Below are 21,618 nucleotides of genomic sequence, written 5' to 3'. Positions count from 1 at the left end.
TTGAATATGAACAAAACGAAACCAAAGCAAAAAAATATTGTTCATCAAGACATTTTACTTACAGGCTCAGGTATTCTCTGTCGCAGTCTGTGCGATGTTTCTTGTGAAGTGGCGCTCTCCATCCCTGACACAAAAAAATGTGAAGGTTGTACACTCCATCCATTTACTTTGGATGTTTAAATATACTATATACAGCAAATATACAGAATAAAAGAGGTGAACATACTTTAAGATAAGTAACGCAGTAAGAGTAGTTAGTGTAGTAAGTGTCAAAAGCTTTAGCCCATTTAATTTGGTATATTTAAAGGCTGAACTGGGCTGTAAATTACATGAACAATTTTAAGTATTTTAATAGACAGTCTTAGAAAGAAACAAATTAGTTAAGTTTAGTGATGGAAACAAAATAGTTACTTATGTTTAGTTACAAATTTGACTACCAAGTGTCACAGATAATTAATGCAAATAAAAACAATGCAAAAACATATTTAATGCAAAAATTATTGTTGCAATTATGCCAAGATGCTTCCATGAACAAATAAAACAAACTTTAGAGCAAATTGGCAAATCTAGAGAATACATATAAAAAGTTATATCTATTTAAAAGTATGAATTTTGTACATAGTCCCAGATATAAAAACATCAAACTAAATTATCAAAAATCTAATTTTCTTTGTAATACTTGCCATGAGATCTTTTTTGCCTTGCCTTTGAAGCTCCGTAACAGATGAGAACAACATTTAATGTCAAAGAAAAGACCAGGCAGGATACTGTAGTCACCAGGGCAATAGATTCAAAACTTGTGTTGTCCACTAAAAACAACAAAAAAAAATATTTGTAATTGATAATTTTTTTAAATGTATTATTTAATTTAAAGAATCAGAGATAAAATCCCACCGATTTCCAGTCTGGTTCCATTTCCAAATAATATTTTTCCACACGAGGTCACAGCACAGTAAAATATCCCAGAATCAGAGGAGTTGACAACTCTGGAGAATTTAAACATACAACTCTTCTCAGAGTCAGATCTCTTCTCACATTCATGATGGTTGTTTCCATCTGTGTAGATAATATTTGGATAGGTATTATTTGATTTAGCTTGGAACCAGAACATGCTGAAATCTTTAGAGCAATCCATCTTCTCAGAGTCAAACCAAACTGAACATTGAAGTGTAGCCGTGTCTCCAGAGCAGACTGGAATGGATACTGCAAGTTGCTGAATGACAGTGTTGTCTGACATCCTCACAGTATTCCCTAAACAACAAAAGAAAAGCTTAAAAGTCAATTAGAGTATGTCAAATACACCTGTAATATTTATGTTAAATAAATAATAGACTGGTTCATTGAAACACTTAATACTTGTCAATGTTTTGAAATTTATGCCTACTAAAATTCAGTTTGAATTCAATTCAATTTGGTTTAGCTATTCTGTATGAATACACATATTGTTCTGCTTCCCGCAGCTCTATTATGTCCGAAATTTGAAGTTTTAGAAACAAATAATGAGGAAAAAAATAAAATAAATCATGTTTACCTGTCACCATCAAATATGTCCCGCTCCATTCGGATCTCCCTGTCCATGAAGCAAGTTGACAGTGATAGAATCCTTCGTCGCTGTAGCTTGAATTCAACAATGTCAGATGGCTAAATTTTTGATCATTATTCACCTTCCATCTTGAGTCATTAAACTCCGGCTGAAATTTATTGGCTGTAGGTGTTTGTTGTCCCAACAACACTTTACAAATCAGTCTCAGCGTATCTCCTGGTGTTTGCTTGTACCAGTAGAGATATATTTCATTGAACTCACTAGACAGAGCACATGTGAAGGTCACAGATTCTCCAGTCCGAACAATGTTCATTGGTACAAGAGTGTCTGAAAAGAACAAAAGCCTTTAATGAAAAATGGCTGATTTAATTGACAAATCCCTCTCACATATATATATATATATATATATATATATATATATATATATATATATATATATATATATAGACATAACTAGTGTAATAAAAATAAAAACTCACATCCCCGCTGAAGAAAAACGAATGTCACCAACAATACGATCATCTTGACCCTGTCTCTTGCTAGGAATTGTGCTGGGCTTTTAATTACTGTGGGTGGTTCTTCATTAATAGTAATATCCTGTATGTGACAGTGTAAGATTATTCTTATTGGTTGTCACAAAAACCATATTTGGCGATTGCAAATTGCAAATGTCAGACATACTTCCTGTCAGAGTTTTTTTTCCATTTCTTAGAAAAGCATATCACTTCAATCTTCTATTTTTACACATGACTTTAAAAAAATCAAAAGGTTTTACACTTACAGATCACCTTTAACACTGAAGTATCACCTGCGGGTTTGTTTGGGTAGCTACTAATACTTGTTCAGAGCCACAGCAACAGGGGTCCTACAGCAGCTCTGTAGGTCTAAATAATAATTGGATGTAAAGACATTAGAAAAAGTCTACACTGGTTTCAGATTTTGCAATTTGTTGAAATGATAAGTGTGAAGATTTATTTTCAGGTGCTATTCTCAGAATAATTTGATTAAAACACAAAATGAAAAATTTATGAGAAACTACAACAATGTGCTCATCTTTAAACTGACACATACTGAAGTATCTTTTGATTTTATTGTGGCAGTCTGTTTTTTAAGGTGGACCTCTATCACTATGACACATGATAACTTGACAATATGTCTAGCAACATTTTCATTTTCACCAGCTACCCTTGAAATCAGATTGGTCATCTTTCCTGGCCACATCCATCAAAGCTGACAATCATTTTGTTCATAGCGTAAATAGATTAGCATTTCAAATGGGAATCGTCTTACGTGTAAAATAATCCACACAGGATACAAAATAGATTCTCCCCACTAATATGCTGTTCATTGCAATCTAAGCCTGTAGGAAATTTTGACAAATTTACAATTTTAGCAGGCCACTTGCATACATTGTCTCTTGAGGACTGACTTTGCCCACCACTAGTGAAGACTATATGTGTGTTTGTGCTTGTTTGTGGTTCCATACTGTCTCTTGACTGCAGGCACAACTGAGCTCATTGGTGGCATAAAAGAGTAGCTGAGCAAAAGTAAGGTCTCCAGATTGCTTTTCACTTTAAAGAGAAAGCAGGCATCTTGATACTGGATTCTTCCAGCAACAAGATGGAGTATTTCATCAATTTCCTCCTTCATCCACTTACCTCCTCCATCAACTTACAGATAATTCAAACTTGTCTTTGGAAAACAGTTCAGCTCTCACAGTTCAACTCATAAGCACACAACTGCCTACATGTCTTTAGCCTGTCACTGAGAAGCTGAAAGGGCAAGCACACCATCCACCACCCCTTTAACCTGATGATAAGAGACTGTACTTATTCCCAATGAACTCTTTTTCACAAGGGCCAGATAAGATACAACACTCTGTTCATGCTGCATAATCTTTGATATTTCTTCTACGAAACCTTTCAAGCCTGTCATTCTCCCTTTCTGTTCTTTGTGGTGTTCTACTTGCAATCCAAAAGAGAAAAATAGTTTGAGTCTGGAGCTGTATCAGTGTCAGTTTCACTTCACCAACCATTCATTGCCCTCTTCTGCTCATCCCACCAAAATTCAGTTTGATTCAGGTCTGGTTTTGCTCCAGGGACCCAAAACGAAATCTTCAGAACACATAGAACAATTGCCTACCACAATCATTTCACTGTTCGCCAGAAAACCACAGATCTGCTGTATTTAATGGTGTTTGGACTGCTTTATAATTCCCTCCACTCAGTCCCAGCTCCAGAGGAGTTTACCATTGGATGCCCTTGTGTTATTTATTCTTTATCACAAATTTCTGGACTTCTTACTGTTGTGTATAAGTCAGAAGCTCCTTACACTAGATTCTAATTAAGCTTTTGAAGTTGTGTCTGGTGCTGACTGAAGATGCATTAGACATTGAAAGAAACCACGATGGAAAGCTGTCACCGGTTGCGGTGGGTGGAGGTGAGGCAGACCCAGCAGACCCAAGGTTGCGGTGATAAAATGAGTTTAATGATAAGAATAGTCCAAAATAATCCAAAACAAATCAAACAAAGTCCAAACCGCTAGGCAGCACGGCTGAGCAGAAACCAGGGCGCACATCGACAGCAATTAGGGACATGAATGGACAAAAACTAGACGCAACAGAACGTCGACAAACGGCAAGGACACTGGTTAGACAAGGACCCGACGAGGAACACAGAACACAGGTGGGGGGGCATGAAGAGCCAGAGCCATTGCACTGCACCTTTCTCTGTTGGCTGCGAGAGACAAACAGAGAGATTAAATGTATGAGGTTTTGGTAGGGACAAAGCTTTTTCATTTAAAGATGGTTAATTTTACAAAACAAACAAAAATGAGCTTCATTACTCTGGGATGACTGTGACTTTTCCACAGGCTAAACATCCAGCCCACTGATCCATCCACCCACCAGGAAATTCCTGGTAGTCCTGTATTCCAGTCTGCCCCTGCTTCCAGGAATAAGATCACCAAAGACAGTTATTATTATGACTTCAAAATTATGGATAAAATAATTTTCCTGGTGCCCTTTTCTTGTAGTTTAGCAAAAAAAAAAAAAAAAAAAAATATATATATATATATATATATATATATATATATAAATATATAATGACGATGTTAAAGAACTGGTTCATGTACTGAAGTTGTGAAGTCTGCAGGTTGGGTAAATGATGAAGCAAGGAAAATTTGTAACTATTTTTTTTTTTTTACAAAAGAGCACGTTGCTCTCAAGTAAAGGATCTTTCAATTGTCAGATTCCTCCCATGTTCAGCTAGTTCAATTGGAGTAGCACCCACAACCTCACCTTTTCTCCTTTATTCCTAATGTTAATCTATGTAAAAAATGTCAATTATTTTGTTTATTATACAGTTTGATATTTATCCTAAAAAACAAAAAGACATACATGTTTTCAAATGGTAACTTGAGTTTGTAAGTTTCATACTCCACATTGGAGTTTTATATTTAATCAAAATCACATCTTGTATTGTTGAAAGTAGGTTTATTTGTATAAAGTTATACAAACATTAAATGGTAAATCGGAGGAATACATTTTGAATGTTTTCATCGTACATAAACTTTAAAAAGACAACTTTTGCCAGTTAGCATACTGGATTTTAGAATTATTGTGATGTAAAAACGAAGGGCACATAAGCATGCCATATTTTCACATGGCTGAATTTTCCTTGAATTTAACTTGAGAGTACACAATTTCATCAATTTGAACCTTTTTCTTTCTTCCTGGTTTCGCTTTTGCTCCAGAGAAATCTAATGCAGCATGACTACTGTTTCCATCTTGATCCTGGATAGTAAAAAAGCAAAATTATGAAGTTGAAATTATTCATTTATATCAAGGTACTGGAAATAACTTCATGAATACAGCAACGAGATATTTAATTGCTCACAGTTTCAGGTAATTGTTTGCCAACGTCATTCCTTTCCTGTGAAATGGTAGTTTCCATTCCAGCTGAAAGTAAATGCAAGAAAATTTAAATGTAGACTTTTTTTTTTATTTTTCAAGATTTTACCACATTAACTGAACATTTTGGTTTAATCCTGTTAGTAATGCTTGTAACTGCAAGACATGGTGTATTGCAGTTAGAATACTGCATGTATTCTAACTGCAATGCATAGGTGTAGTTATGCTATAAAAGCACAAAGTTTACTGTTTGTTTGAACTTTTCCTAATCTCTAAAAGAAATTGAGCGTCAAACATGATCAATAGTGATAAAATAAACAAGCTATATGTATATATTCAATTTAAGACACCATGATGACACTGAGTGTAAATGGTGCAAGTAATGTGAAACCATAAGCATATAAAACAAATATGAGTTCATAATTTTCCCCAAAGGTAGGTTAATTTAAAGCAGACCATTGCTCTAACATTATTTTCACTGTAGAGTAAAACCCTTGGTGTAGTCAACGCAAGCTTACCTTTCAAGCACTTACATCCAGTTCTTAGAGGTTGGTAACAGATGAAAACAATATTCACAATCACAGAAATAACCAAGCATATTGCTAATATCACAAGGATTATAAGCTGAAGACCTCCAGATTGCTCTAGGAAAAAAAGACAAACATTTATTTGACAACCACGTTTGATACATGGTAGGTATTTGATTCTTCATGTTGAGGAGAAATCTAACCCATCTTACTTTTGGTGGCATTTCCAAATAAAATCTTTCCACATGTAGCAATGGCACAGTAGTAAAATGCAGAGTCAGGGGAGGTAACAGTCTTAGAAAAGTGATAAAAACAACTATTTTCACTGTCAAATTTCTTCTTGCATTCACCACGTTTATTATTTTCAATGTAAATTATGTCAGGATGAGATTCTTCTGTTTCAGCTCTAAGCCAGAACACACTGAGATCCTCTGAACACATTTTGTTATCTAGATCAGTGAAGACTGAACACTGTAGAGTCCCATGATCTGCGGAGAGGCTCGGATCTAAAATTGTTGGCTGGTGAAAAATGGTGTAGTGTGATGTCTTCAAAGTATTTCCTGGAAAGTACATAAACAGTTCAACAAACATGAAGCTACCTGCATTTTGCTTTAAATAAAATTGATGTGTAATGACTAAATTTAACAACAAAATATCCATTTATTATAGTTTAAGAAATCTTCACACAACTAAGGAGGTTTCTGTCTTTAGATAATTTCTTAACATATTGTACACACTTTAAAGGCAGGTGTATTTGTAAGGTTTTAGATCATATAGTTTACCTTTCACGATCAAATATGTCCCATTTCATTTATTGGTTCCGCTCCAGTCCATAACCACACAGTGATAGATCCCCTCATCCTCTTGAGTTGCTCTTAAACTCTTCAGACTGCTAAATGTTTCATTAGTACCAACCACCCATCTTGAGTCAGAAAATTCTGGTGAAAGCACAGAGGTTGCAGGCTTTTGGTGTCTCAAAGTGAATGTTACAATCAGTCTAAGATTTTCTCCTGAACTCTGCTTGTACCAGTTGACTTGTCTTTGGCTGATCTCCATATTTGGCAAATCACAGTTGAACATCACAGATTCACCAAGCAGAACTGGCTTCACTGGAATAAAACTATCTAAAGGAAAATAAAAATAGAATATATTATATTGAACAAAATGCACGTCATGACAAAATCTAGAAATACTCACATGCGCAACGAACAAGAAGCAGTGTGCCCAATAGAGCAATCATCTTCGTACTGTTCCTTTAGCAACCTTGCAGGTACTTTAATACCAGCGATGTGTGGGAGGAGCTTCAAAATGGCCAAACTATGTGTGTCAAAGTATCAGATCCGTTTATTGGTTGTTTCAAAATAAAGATTTGGTAACGAGTAGGACGTGTCTCTCACCTGCATTCCGGTCTTTTTCAGAACTTAAGAAACTTACAACTCCATTTTTGACTTTATTCTCATTACTTTAAAGACAGTTGTAAAAGCTGAAATTTTAATATTTGTCCATGAAGAAGAGATTGAGTTTTATTTTATTCATACAACAAAGTGATACTTCCCATCATTGTATATACCTTTTATTATGAAAACAAATCTACTGTGGTCTGTAGATCCTCTGTAATTGGATGTATAATTTATTCACACATATTTATTGTTATAAATTTTTTTAAGGTTGAAGCATGAAGACCACTTCTCAAATATTTTATAAATAAGTTCCGGAAGTGGCAGGACAATAAGTCTTCAATAAAGGAACCTTCCTCTGCATCAGCTTGCTGCACCAAAAGTGGACAAAAATAGAAGAAAATACAACAGCTTGGCAAATTCTACTTTGCCCATTGTCCTGAGTTTCATTATTTCTCCTGTCTAGTCAAAACCTCTTTCATGTGGCTATCTGTCATAAAAAAAACAGGCCTCATGTTAGGTGTGGCCATTCATATATCTCCAATCAATCTAGCGAGATCCTGGACTGATATAAGCTTTCATAAATATGGAATAATATTTCTTTGTTGATTGAACAAGTCTGAAACATGCATTGCACCACTGTTGTTTAAAAACATATATACACAAACTAATGCAGAATCAAATGTACGCAGGCACGTGCAGAGGGGTGGGGGCGAAGGGGCTTGAGCTCCTGCCCCTTTTATCAAGAATATTTTTTCATACACTGGTTCGTGAATAAAAACGTAGGTCTGATGTTGACGTTAGAAAAACAGTTTCAATTTATATTTTCATAATTTTCCTTGCAATAGCGGGACAAAACCCGCCTCACCCCTAAACACAGAAATGCTTCGGCTGCAGAGAAAACTTCTGACTTTAACTTCATCATTCTACCAAATGCCGTGTTTGCTACAGGCAGTCTGAGTCGGTCCCACTGACAGATATAAAGAATGTCTGTCTTTATGTCAGACATCCTGATATAACACACGGTACCGACTGTCTCCGCGAGTCGCAACGCAGCTCAAAGCCCCGGTACCACCCAATACCACCTGCTGACTGTCTCTTCTGCTTCTCCTTAACGTTTCTACCAGGCGGGTTAAAGCTGCTGCTGACGGGATCTGGGCTGGAGGTGAGCGACCGTAAATAGAAGTTATTGCAGAACCGCAAATGTTAAAGGCCCAGAACATTTAGAGTTCAGAAAATAAACGTCAGAGAAAATATTGTAGCAATAATTAGAACTGCACTAAAAAGCCAAACATGCCACAATGAAATGAGAGGAGGGCGAGAGGAGGGGTTCACCCTGGACAGGTCGCCAGTCCGTCGCAGGACAACACAGAGACACACAAGACAAACAACCATTCACACACTCACACCTAGGGAGAATTTAGAGAAACCAATTAACCTGACAGTCATGTTTTTGGACTGTGGGAGGAAGCCAGAGAACCCGGAGAGAACCCACGCATGCACAGGGAGAACATGCAAACTCCATGCAGAAAGACCCCGGGCCGGGAATCGAACCCAGGACCTTCTTGCTGCAAGGCAGCAGCTCTACCAACTGCACCACTGTGCAGCTCCTCCCCCAACTCATCCTACTAATAACCTCAGCATCATTAACATGTTTAAATATCAATAAGGTGAATCTGTGAGAGGGAGACCAGGTTTACTAGCTAAGTTTAAAATCAATCCCAGATTATTGGTTATTTACTGTGATGTATTTGTTAACAAACCCAACTCAAACACAAAGATTACGCCATATTGTAGCCATGGTAACACAACAATCAAACTATCAAGATTAATCTTTAAATTTTTACTAAGTAAACTTCCTAATTAAATCCTAAATGTACTATTTAATTTTCTCAGCTGAATGCATTAAATCAAATGCAACAACATTGTCATTCTCTATAAATGATGCTGCAGGTTTAGATCCATGGTCTGTGTTACAATTAAACCATTTCTAGGGGCCTCTGAATGTCTGGAGGTCCCTGAGTGTCGGGAGGCCCCTGAGTGGCCCCTACCAGCAGCTACTGAATTTTCTTTGCCTTGATATTCCAGTCTCATAATTCTAGCTCTCTGAGGTGCTAACATAAAACATTATATAGAGTTAAACCCTTTGAGCTTTTTGGATCTATAAATCACTTTTTAGCCAGGTTGTTCTGGAGGTTAAATAGATATTATTAGGGCTTAATTAGTAAAATGACAGCAAATTAGCTTATTTCATAACTTCATAACCAGAGACCTTCTCTCCTCTGGTCTGTTTAACAGCTACAGTCTCAGATCAGCTCAGCAGCAGAAACAGCAACTTTATACCTGTTGGGAAAAATATAGACTACATTTGGTTTGCATTGTCCCCGCATGATGGCAATGTTATGGTAGGATCCAATAAAATTTTTGATTAATATGGGTTGTTGCTATGTTGTTGTACGGTGTTGTTGTTCAATGCGCCCCTTTTTTTAAATATGAGCCCCTGTCCTTCCAAAGGTCTCTGCACGTCCCTCAATGTACGCATTCTTTAATGAGTAAATGGTGGCACTCCACTCTGGTTAATGTTTCATGATTGATTGATATACAGAGGCATTGTCTAATATAAACTACTGAAACATGTATCTTCCACCTGACGTTAAGTCTCTACTCATGATTCAGGCTGTGGTTGGTTTAGAGGAGATAGTATTAATGTATCTCCCCATACAGATATGGTAAGAATATTGATAAGGTTTCTAAATCTAAGTACAATCCTATAGCAAATTTTTCTTTGAGTTTGGATTTTTTTGGCAGTGGAAATTCTTTTTTTCTACATTCTATTTACAGTATTGCAAAATACTCATTATCACTGGCGTGAAAAGGAAAAGACAAGAAGAATAACCATAAAATTCTGTTTGATATGTCTTATTCTACACCTCTACAGCTGTCTCTGTGTTACAGCTGCTTCCTGAATAAACCCACAAAGCTTCAAAGTCTGCTCAGAGGCTCAGAATAAAACATTTTTCTAGAAGAACACAACTTGAGTTTTCAGACTTGTGTTTAAACCTGTAATACTCTTGTGCATAGTTAAAAATAAGGATGTTTTTTTTCTATCTTGTAGTGCAAATTTGTGGAAAACAATTATGGTAGATAAATACTTACCACTTAAATGATCTTTTAAGCTTAATAGATGATTTTTTGTTTGTTTGTTTGTTTGTGTTACTGTGCTTTGACCAGGGCGGATTTCAGTCTTTTAAGTCACCATGTCTAAAGCCTGACTAAAATTCAATCATCTAGCAGGACATATTAAGCAAACATATACTCAAAATGTTTTAGAAGAGCATAGTTAAGACTTAAAGTTTAATGGAGCTGTAACACTTTATAAAAGTGCTTCAAAACTACACTTTCTTAGCCATAAATAAACTATGTAACTGACTGAAAAAACAAACAAATGATAATTACTTTTATTTATATACTTTTTTTATTATTTATTAAGAGCTTGTAAAAATACTTGATTCTACTTGGGAAGCAAGTAAGTAATTTTATTTTAAGCAAATGAGTGCAGAATAGCATACATAAGAAATAATACATTTTCACCAAAAAGAAAATCAAAAACAAACAAACAAAAAAAAAACAATAAAGTGCATCTTACATTTGGTCTTTAGATAAAAATCAGAAACATATAAATTAGCTTTTCAGACCCCAAGAACATTAACTTCTGTGTAGATGACATCTTGCTCTTCAGCTGCTGTGGCCCCTGTTCTTTTTTTGCTGGCTTTTCTTCTTGTGGAAACTGATGAATAAACCAAGTCCTCCTGTGACTGAGGACACAGAATAAAACCAAACATAAAACACATAAATTTTCTTATTATTATCAAGGTCTATATTTTTTTACTACCTTCTGACTTTCTGGATTTCCTTCGATTGGTTCATGTACTTGCAGTGCAACTGTGTTTAAAATTAAAAAATAAAAGAAAAACATGAATTTAAAAAGTTGTTAAGTTTTCCAGCTCATTTTTTTATATTTTAGAATCTGAGTGACAACTTACCATTGCGAGAATCTTTTAACTGTTTATTAATTTCTATAACTAAATATATGAGGAAGGCCATAATAGCCAAACAGATAGCCAAAGCAGCACTCAGTAGACAGGCAACTGTATAGTAATTTCTTGAATCTCCTGTGTTTTCTGCTGACATGAAATAACAAAAGAAGTTCTGTATTCAAAGACTCATTGAAGTCATTTAATGTTTCACTTTAAAAAATAGATTACCTTCAGTGGTGGGCTTTGATTTTTCTCTAGATATGTTCTGGTCATCCTTTGCCACACCACAGTGATACATCTGAGTATCAGACAAACTGGAATTCTTGAAATAGCTGTAGAGACATCCTTCAGAGTTAAATTTGAATCCACTTTCCTCTGCATTGTCAATTAAGTTGAAACCTGGAAACGTCTCAATTGACTCGGCTCTAAAACAGAGCAAATTCTCATCTTCAGGACATGATTTATTTTGAGAGGCACGGAAAGCTGAGCAATGGAGAGTCACTGAGTCATGGAGATGAGGTGGAACAGATGTGGGCACCGTGGTGACAGCAGATTCTAGTTTCACAAAAATAAAATATTATTTTCCTTAGAAACACTAGAAAAGCGTAGAAGCATTTATACAGAAAAACCTCAATTCATACAAAAACAATGTCATCGACATTTTATTATATTTTTTGATTAACTTACCTTTAACTGTCAGATATGTCAGTTTCATAAATGTCTTGTTTCCCTGATGCTTTCTAAGACAGAAATAAATTCCAGAATCATTTAAACTTGCGTTCTTTATCTTTAACACCCATATTCCAACACCTATATCAAATTCAATATGAGGATACATATTCCCAGTATTCGCAAGATTTTCAGCAGAATTTCCAGAATCTATCCTCATCCAAATTATTTCTCCAGCAGACCTGCGTGAGCATGTCATCTTCACAAGTCCTCCAACATTTACAGTTTGTGTTTCAATAATGGGATGATCTTTACAACCTAAATAGCCATAAAAAAAACAGTTAAAAACCGCAGATAAAGAAACATAAAGTGAAACATGGATTAAATCTGAGGAAATAACTTACGACCATCTTTGAGCATCAAGAGTAAATAAATTAAAAGCATTCTTTTCTGGTGATCCGATAGAGGTTTGCTGTGATTCTGTTGCCTTATTAGATATGATTCAACTAAATGTGACCAAATAAACTGGGAGGAGCCAGTTTTAAGGAACTATGATTGGCTGAAATTTAAAACAATCTTGCTGCCCTTTTAGTTTCCTACCACAGTGGATATAAGGTGAGGCCCTCTCAGACACAAAAGCACTAAACAAAAAACATCAGTAAGCTGCTGTTATTTCATGGTAGATTCTCATTGTGGTTTTTTGTCAGACATGGTTATAAAAAGCTCAGAACCTCAGTTTATCCTCATTTGGCATTTAGAGTTTTTTCATCTCATGGTTTCTTCACCTTCAGTGTAAACCAAAATGCACTAAAGCAAGAAAGAAAAAAATAACAGTTTTTATAAAAGATAATTTCTCAAATATATATTAACTTACTATGGAGCTGCTTGTAAGCAAACTAGTCATAAGGCCCCAAAACACTTTGCAACCTTGTTTTGCTCTTTCGGTAAATGTTTGAGGACTCCTGCCACTGTCATGCCTGCGGCCTCACAAAATTAGCTGAGTTTGTCCAAATATGTGAGAAACAGAGGGGTGAGGGGGGCAACATTCTCCTTCGACTGACTGTTCTGCTGTCGCTTTGAGGTTCCATGATGCCGACTTTGGTGTTACACCTCGAAGCAAGACGGGGGTGACTAAGTTGAAATGTTATGTGAAGTTGAGTCATCTTTATGGAGGCTCAGACGTTGGTGGCACATTGTGATTAAATCAGTGAAAAGACCTACTCTTTAACTTCACTTTTCCACTGACTAAAATAACATTCTTATGAAAGACGTTTTACTTTGTACAGGACTGCCTGGATGCAGACTGAATTTCTACAATTTCCCTTTAAAAAAACATTGCCACAGATTATTGTTCTTCACATGTGGTCTTTCTTTCGAAAATACTGCATGTGTAATAAGCTGAAGTAGTTCTTTGTAACTGACACATGGGATTTGCCTCATTGTGTCATGACTAAGAACTTTGAGCTCTGCACAACTGTCTTGAAAATATGCATGAGAAAACATCTTTCATCATTAAATGTAAAGAAATAATATTTTTTTCCAATCCCTTCAAATCTTATTACACAATATGCACAAGAAAATAAAACATTAGCATAACCGAGGCATTAATCCTATACAGTATGATGAGACTAGGGGAAGCATTATATTTTCAAATATAATTGATGGGGCGTGCTCCGGTGGCGTAGAGGTTAGCACGCCCCACGCTTGGAGGCCCTCAGTCCTCGACGCGGCCGTCGCGGGTTCGATTCCCGGACCCGACGACATTTGCCGCATGTCTTCCCCCCTTTCCTGTCAGCCTACTATGAAAAAAGGGACACTAGAGCCCACAAAAAGGACCCCCTGGTGGGGAAAAAATAAATAAAAAATTTGATTGATGAAATTAATAAAACACACCACAGTTTCTATCGGACAACCTCCTGTTTGAGAAGTTGTGGTTGGTATGATTCAGCTATGATGTGATTTCTTAACATTTATCATCCCAAGGAGCCTTTTTGCTCTGGGCCCATCACCCAATGTGCACAAAGCTTCATCCCTTCCATCCAGTTTGTCAATAGAACATATATCACTTACATGGTGTTTTTAGGCTTAAGTGCTCCAAAAATGTCTAGACACATCTTATAACACTGAAGTGTCCAAAAGATGAAGCATCTTATAAAGTTGTTATAGGATGTTGTTCAGAGTTTAGCTGGATGAGACAACATTTTTCAGTGTTAACATACAAAGAGTCTATGTGTTTTCTTTCCCAGATTTCAGACACCAGTACAATTTGAAGAACTGTGCTTTTTTTATATTCGGAGGCTTTGCTGTATTTTGGTTTGTATTTTTCAGTAGGCTATTGTATTTTGCTTTTTTTAAAATTGGAAAATCGATGTTCCCTTTATTCATAGGAATATTATTTTGCTTTGTTCAGGTCTCCGTAGTTTATTTCTTCTGAGTTGAAAACTGAATTTTCTCATATTCACTTAATTTTTGACTGCAAACTAAGTTTGAGAACTTGAGACATGTAAATATCACAACATTTCTAAGTGGAAAATATTGTTAGTAGATGGTATAAACGTCTATAAAAAAGTTTGAAAAAGAAGTAAAAATTAAAATAAATGGAAGAAAAGGTTCACATAATAACAGTCACTGGCCACTTGGCTAACAATAAGCTTATTGTTACTATTTCAGCCTTATTATGGATTTTGATATTTAGTTTTAATTGTAGCACAATATAACTAACTCAATAGTTAAAGTCAAATTTACAGCATTGGTGTAATTGTCGTCCATCGTAAGTAGACAAACCAGATGGAGATAAAATAATGTATAATGTCATTAGCAGGACATTTTTGTCGCTGAAAACAATCAAAAAAATTTCACAACAGGGATTTGTAATGCAAAGCCGTATTGCAATTAATACCAATTCCACTCTCACAATGTTTCTGTATTGGCTGCTAATATTTTGTCAAAGAGATTCAACACAACACCCATAATATCCTGCTCCAGCAGGACTTGAATGTAAAATTCAGTGACTTGATTAGGAAATTACTACTACTAACGTTTTGGCAACAAACTGAAACATTGTTATGCTTCTAAAGGTCTGACCTATGTGATTTAAAACACACTGCTAGTCTTTAGCCTCATGTTGTTTTTTAGACAAAACATACAGGAAACATCCGTACTTCATAAAATTAAGATTTTAAGAATGCCTTGACTGGTTTTTAAGCTGATTTCTGCACAGCTCTCTCTCTCTTTAGTGCATCTCAATTCCAGTTCTCAGGGCCCCCTGCTCTGCATGTTTTAGACATGCCTCTATTCCAGAACAGCTGACCGAAATGATAGCATGACCTCTTCTGCAGCCATCAAGTATTGCAGAAGACTTTTAGTCACCCACAGATTCAATTCAGGTGTGTGGCAGAAGGGAAACACCTAAAACACGCAGGGCACAGGGGGCCTGAGGACTGGAATTGGAGGTCAGTGCAGAGCGGATTATATAATACAGCCACACTGAGAAGCACAGTAGTTAATACAGTCTCTTTCAGTATGAACACTTAAGAAAGCCCTTAGTTCCTAAAACCTGAAATTTGTTATGTCAATAAAAGATGATGGCCGGCCTAAAATAAAGGTTTTCAAGTGGTACAAATAAAAAAAAAAATGCCTGTACAACACATCAGATTGGATTTAACATTGCTGATGACGTCACATACGAATGACCCAAAATAGGCGGAGTTAACTGCGATTACAAATGCCAGACCAGTACTGGATCATCCCTTGTACGATCTAATACTCCATAAATAATGTCTTAAAAAAATAGTCTGGTCACTGCTACAGTTGCAACAAGTGTGTATAAATCGTAGATGGAAACTAATGGCTGATTAACATTGCTGTTTCTGACTGGAACAGTTTGGTTTGCGGCTATCAACTGGGTCAATATGTTGTTGACCACAAGACAAAACTGTTTTGGTCTGACAGCAGAATAACTGAGCAGCACAAAACCACAACTTCTATTGTGTGACAACAGCTAAGGTTTTGCAAGATGCGGAGCTCACTGGGCTGCATTGGCTTTAGACCTAGTGCCATGTACAAAAACATGCATTATACTGCAAAGCTAACATATTATGAATAAATCTAATGCCAAATTATATCATACTCCAAGCTGTCATGCTACAAAAAAATCTGGATATTTGTTCATAGAAGAGACAGAGTAAGAGGTCTCCTGAAAAAAAAAAATACTACAAAACATAGCCAAAGTTTATTAAGAATGGTTCTTTGTTCTAAGTACTGTGGCTTAGCATGCACATTTGTTGACACATTGCTAAAAGAGAGAGGCAAACAAATTCACACTAACTGCTGAGAAACAAACGATGTATGGAAACTTTTGCACTGCTGTGGTTTGGCTCTCAAAGAGGGGTGAGAAAACAAAGGGGCTTTTCTTCCTGTCTCACTTCTTGCTTTCATCTTAAAAAGCAGACCTTATGCTGCTCTTTCTTAAGATAAAAGAGAAATAAAGGTACACTTCAATTACTCTAACTTTTTCTTACATCCAAAAAAGCTGCTGCAAAGCAATTGTCCCCACACAGGATGGACATGAAGTTCACTTTCTTCTCCAGTTGATGCAATATGTGCAGCAGCTGACGGACTTCAATCATGTCTGAATGTAAAGCAATAAATTACCACAGAACACAAATTAGGGTTAGTTAAAATGAGTAATGCATCACTTAATTTTTCAAACTTTGATGGATAAAGATTGTTGTACTATTTTGTTCTATATATTTCGATTGAATTATAATATAGTAATCACATAACTATCATAGCAGTTTGCAAGACCTCATTCAGCCTGCTGAAGTCTCTTGCGGCCCACAGGGTTTATATCCGGCTGATGCACATAGAAAGGTCTGTTCTGAGTAAACACCTTCAGCAGCTGGTCAAAGAGCAGCGAAAAGCCAACACAACTTCTGATTCTCAGTGTGGCTGTCCATTATTTTGTTTAATTTCACTTTTAAAATTAAAAAAAATACAATAAAATCTTGCTTTATAAACTGTGGAAAGTTGTGATGGACAAATGCAACGTGGTTAACTCTTAAAATTACAACTCTGTTGGTGTTTGTGTAAGAAAGTACTACACCTTTGAGTAAATAACTTAGAAAAAGCCCCATGCATAAAAATACTAAAAAACAGGGCAAGTTTTGACTGGTAAAAGTGAATGTAGCCACTTAAGTGTCAAAAGGTCAAGTGATCCTATTGCAGTTTTAGGTTAACTACCTTCTTTAATCATTTGAAAAATAATTAAATTATTGTAATTCTGTATTAGAGGAACATTAAAACAATTAATTTCAGACTGTGCGACATGAGACAGCATGGACTTGTGTACAAAAAAACAAAAAACAAGAAGTATAACCTAATCAGCTTCTGATTGATGTCTTTTCTTTCTTACCAGAGATGCCCCCTGCAGGCCAAAAAAAGGTTTTCAGCTCTGAGGATCATCTACTTTAACTCGAACATAAACTGCTTCAGAGGCTCTGGTATCTTACTTCAAAAATGTATATTGTTGAATTGATATGCCTTTTGCTATTACTGTGGGGTGTCAAAATGCTAAGCAGAAGAGTTTCTGGTGGTAATCAATTTTGAAGGCAATTTTGAAGACTGAAACAAATTCACCGATTGTATAGTTTTATTAGCTGATTTTATTATTGCTGAATATAAATCCTGACCCCAAACCCAAAACCAAGTTTCCAAGGGGATACAGAAAAAAAAGAAACAAATATATTATAAAGATTAATTTGAATTTTAACTCAGGAAAATCATTTCCTGAAAATGTTTTGCTCCCATCAGGCCTACAGCATCTCATGAGGTAACTAGAGGCAGTGGTCATGTATTTAAGTGTAACATGGTCATACATGCACATTTGTTTAATTTAATTTTTCTTTTTTCTTTTAGTTTATATGGTCTGAACTGTTTTGCACTCTGACGATCATAATGTAGGAAATAATTTACCTACTTTTTCAGATTTCTCAAATTTTTTTGAACTCTTATGTGAACTTTGGCCAACAGTGTATCTATTTTGCTAGATCCCAATTAAAGAATTAATATTCAGTTTAGGCATATTTAGATTTTGTATTAAGAAAGTTTAAAATAAACTTTGAAAAAAAAAAACGTCACACATGAACACGTAATAAAATTTGATTAAAAAAAGCAGATCCTCTTTTTTAACAGAGATTTGCTATCAATCTCATTAATCAGAAACTCTTTCACCTGTATTTACCATTTAGCAATAGAAAAAAAAAATCACTTTTTATTTAAACCACACAGTTTTAGAAACTGTGTTATACTACACATTATAAAATATTAGGATTATTGTTTCAATTGATTCACACTTCAGTATGCATCAGAGAAATACACACAAGTACGCCAGTGCTAAATGAAAACAAAATAAAAAAATAAAAACAGGTGTTTTAACAAGACTTAAGGTTTTCACCACTGTAAATGGAGTATTTAACCAGCCAAAATATAACCTGGTTAAATACTTTTTCAAAGAATTGAAGAAAAAAATAAAATAAAAATCCAGTAGCAACCAGATTTATGAAGATATTAATCAAATACTAATCCATTGACACCACTGTAGACAACCTCTGATGTTTCTTTGTTTCTTCTCTCTATTCGGGCAGCTTTCCTTTTGGTGAATGTGGGACCAGTGTAAACCAGCGAGTCCTCGTCTCTCTGAGGAAAGATTAGATTTATGGAAAAATATAGTACAGGGTCAGAATAAAAAAAAAAAAAAAAAACATATGCAGGTAATAATAGTGGAACAAGTTAGAATTTACCTGCTGAATTTGCTGATCATCATGACCCCCTTTATCATCTGTTTGATGTGCAATAGAGATTTTAGAAAAAAATCAAGAAAAACATTTTTACGCAATGTTAGATATACTGATAGATTTTGATTTACCATTTGAACAGTGACAAGTTTTCTTCATAAGGATGTAACTGAGAACGAATATAATAATCACACTTGCAGTCAAAATGGCACATAACACAATAAAAACTACATTTTTCTTCTGCAGATCTGACATGCTGGGACCTGAAAACATAAAAACCCCGATAACAAAATATTATTATAACAAAATGCAAGATAGAAACATTTTCTGGTAAATTCTTTTAAATTCAGTCCTATTTAATGAAATTCAATATATTCTAATAGTTAATTTATTTTAGTGACTCAATTCACTAAATGAAACAGATAATTACAAAGAGATTCATGTTTTTAAACCTTTACTTAATTGTGAATTACTGCTTATGAAAGTAAAACATTGAAGTAGGAATATTACATCAAAAAACATTAAATAAAGAAATATGGGCTTGATTAAAAGTATGTTTAGTATTTGCTTAATGGTTATTGTTTTCAAAGGATACTTTTAATCTGGCAAATGAACCTTTTTAAAATACATTCTAATTTATTGAAAATGACTGTGCACCTCCATAAATATTTAAAGGATTGGATTAACTGTACCTTCTATGTCCAGTTTGGTTCCATTTCCAAACAAAATCATTCCACAAGAGGCCACAGCACAGTAGTAAGTCCCAACATCAGAAGCAGAGATGTTCTTCGAGAAGCTATAGATACATTTTCGCCCAGATTGATCCTCAGGACTGTTCTCACATTCATTACCGGGGTTTTCAGGAGCGTAAATTAAACTGGGATTAGATCTATTTGATGCAGCTATGAACCAGAACACCCTATGATCTGTTGAACAAGTTTTATCTTGAGCGTTAAAGAGGACTGAACAATGTAGAGAGACTGGGCTTCCTGGATGAACTCGATCAGGTAGACGGTGTTGGACAATGGCAGTGTTGCTTGATTCTTTTCCTGGAAAGAAAAAAAAGCAGTATTTAAAAATAGTGGCTTATTCTTTTATTGTTCCCACTAACCATATTGTAAAATAGTCTTTTGCATATATTTACTTCTCCTTACCACTGATTCTCAGAAATTCCCCCTTTAAAAAAGTCAAGTTAAGCTGATTAACTTTTAAGCAATAGTAAAGGCCAACATCCCTGTGCTGGACTCTACTAATGTGCAAGATAAAGGATTTTGCCTCTTGCTTTGCTGTAATATGAGCAGTTTCTAGAACATCACTAAAATTGAAGGAATATGTTCCTCCCAAGAATTCAGGCCAGTGTCCAGGAATAAACCTGATCCAGTACAGCCTTGCTCTATGCTCAGAGGTCAAGCGCGGGCAGGTTAGGGTCACATCTTCTCCAACAGCAACAGTTCTTGTTTCAACACTCAGATTATCTTTGCATCCTATAAAAACACAACAAAGCAAACAAAAAACAGAACAGAGAAAGTTAGAAATGTGTCTTTTTTTTTTAGTACAATCATGTGCAGAAAATGTGGAAAGGAAATTACATTTTACACTTACGTCCAACTACGACAGAGAGCATGAAGTAAAAAATGATCAGCATTTTTTCATTAATCCACTTGAGGCTTTGTTAATGTGAGGACACATTGTCATCGGGAATTTAAATGATTCACTTTATTGTAAGCATATAAAGAGGGCGGGGAAAAACTTAAGACAATTTGATTGGCCATTGGTGATGTTGCTATTTACACCTCAGTGGAAATAATATCTGCAAACTTTCCGCCCAAAACACATAACACATACATCTAACCTTTGTGTTGTTTTTCATGCTTGGTTCAAATCAGAAAAAGATACAATATAAGTTGCTGTAACTGTGATACACCTTAGCCATAATTTTGCCTTTTATTAATGGATATTGGACACTACAGGATGGCAAAGCTTTGATTGATTGGCCTTTACTTCAGAAAGGGAACAGAAGTAACCACATTCTGTACTCTGTAGTTTTATAGTTGCCTTAATTTTTTTTTCATTAAACAAAACAAACAAAAAATTCCTTGAGAAAATTAGCTTTCTCAAAGAAAAAAAAAACTATCTGTGTGTGTGTGTGTGTGAGCATGTGCATGTTCACAGGATTTTAAAGAATTAACGCCACAGCATGTTATGGATTTTTATACCAGCTTAGTATTGCATCCAATAGGTTTCTGGACAATGATTCATTTTGATTTGATAAAAACAAAACAATTGATTGTCTTCTTACAATCAATGGTATCCTGATTGTATACCAGGCAATCCAAAGACTCAGGATTGCCTGTTTCCTGAGTCTTTGGGCATATTTTCCATACTATAATGTGAGAAAGGTTTATTATGTACAATACTCACCTTAATGTTAAAAACAGCAACGATATGAACTACACTTAAAATAAGTTATTTTCTCTAGACCCCTATTACAGTCCCTTAAACAGCAAATATGTTGCTTGTAAAATACACAAAAAAAGTATGAACCACTAAAATGCTAATGTAAGTAGAAGACAAGAATTTATTTGACCATTATGCTAAGTATTTACAGAATAAGCAAGGACAAGAGGAACAAAAAATGAACTTAAATAGAAACTTTAAGCTACAGAGTCTCCAAGGCCAAGACAACAAAGCACCACTTCTATTGTTATGGATTACAAGATACAATGTCTGAGCTCTAAGTT

General features: G+C 35.3%; 2 protein-coding genes and 1 long non-coding RNA gene across 4 annotated transcripts; all 3 read right to left on the bottom strand.

Moving 5' to 3' along the window:
• Positions 1 to 10,969: 10,969 nt before the first annotated feature.
• LOC122836863 lies at positions 10,970 to 12,556 on the bottom strand. Of its 2 annotated transcripts, none has more exons than XM_044126820.1 (6): positions 12,488 to 12,556; positions 12,102 to 12,401; positions 11,643 to 11,969; positions 11,421 to 11,561; positions 11,270 to 11,319; positions 10,970 to 11,192 (listed from the first exon to the last, which is right to left on the bottom strand). In XM_044126820.1, exons 1-6 carry the CDS (start codon positions 12,525 to 12,527, stop codon positions 11,067 to 11,069), a joined length of 984 nt encoding a protein of 327 aa, XP_043982755.1. In that variant the 5' UTR covers positions 12,528 to 12,556; the 3' UTR covers positions 10,970 to 11,066. The 2 variants fall into 2 exon arrangements, with proteins under 2 accessions (XP_043982755.1, XP_043982756.1); XM_044126821.1 differs by having other exon boundaries at positions 11,421 to 11,558.
• A 5,925-nt stretch (positions 12,557 to 18,481) lies between these two features.
• LOC122837121 lies at positions 18,482 to 19,146 on the bottom strand. The gene is made up of 3 exons (XR_006371692.1): positions 19,009 to 19,146; positions 18,884 to 18,921; positions 18,482 to 18,779 (listed from the first exon to the last, which is right to left on the bottom strand). It is a non-coding gene; the product is annotated as an uncharacterized LOC122837121 (long non-coding RNA).
• A 400-nt stretch (positions 19,147 to 19,546) lies between these two features.
• Positions 19,547 to 20,559, bottom strand: LOC122836896. Its single transcript, XM_044126873.1, has 3 exons — positions 20,480 to 20,559; positions 20,032 to 20,361; positions 19,547 to 19,926 (listed from the first exon to the last, which is right to left on the bottom strand). Exons 1-3 carry the CDS (start codon positions 20,520 to 20,522, stop codon positions 19,547 to 19,549), a joined length of 753 nt encoding a protein of 250 aa, XP_043982808.1. The 5' UTR covers positions 20,523 to 20,559.
• Positions 20,560 to 21,618: the final 1,059 nt, after the last annotated feature.

Source organism: Gambusia affinis, linkage group LG09 (genome assembly GCF_019740435.1).
Source record: "Gambusia affinis linkage group LG09, SWU_Gaff_1.0, whole genome shotgun sequence".
Classification (NCBI taxonomy): domain Eukaryota; kingdom Metazoa; phylum Chordata; class Actinopteri; order Cyprinodontiformes; family Poeciliidae; genus Gambusia; species Gambusia affinis.
The sequence above is the reverse complement of the archived record's forward strand: the minus strand, read 5'-3'. Positions and strand labels throughout refer to the sequence as shown.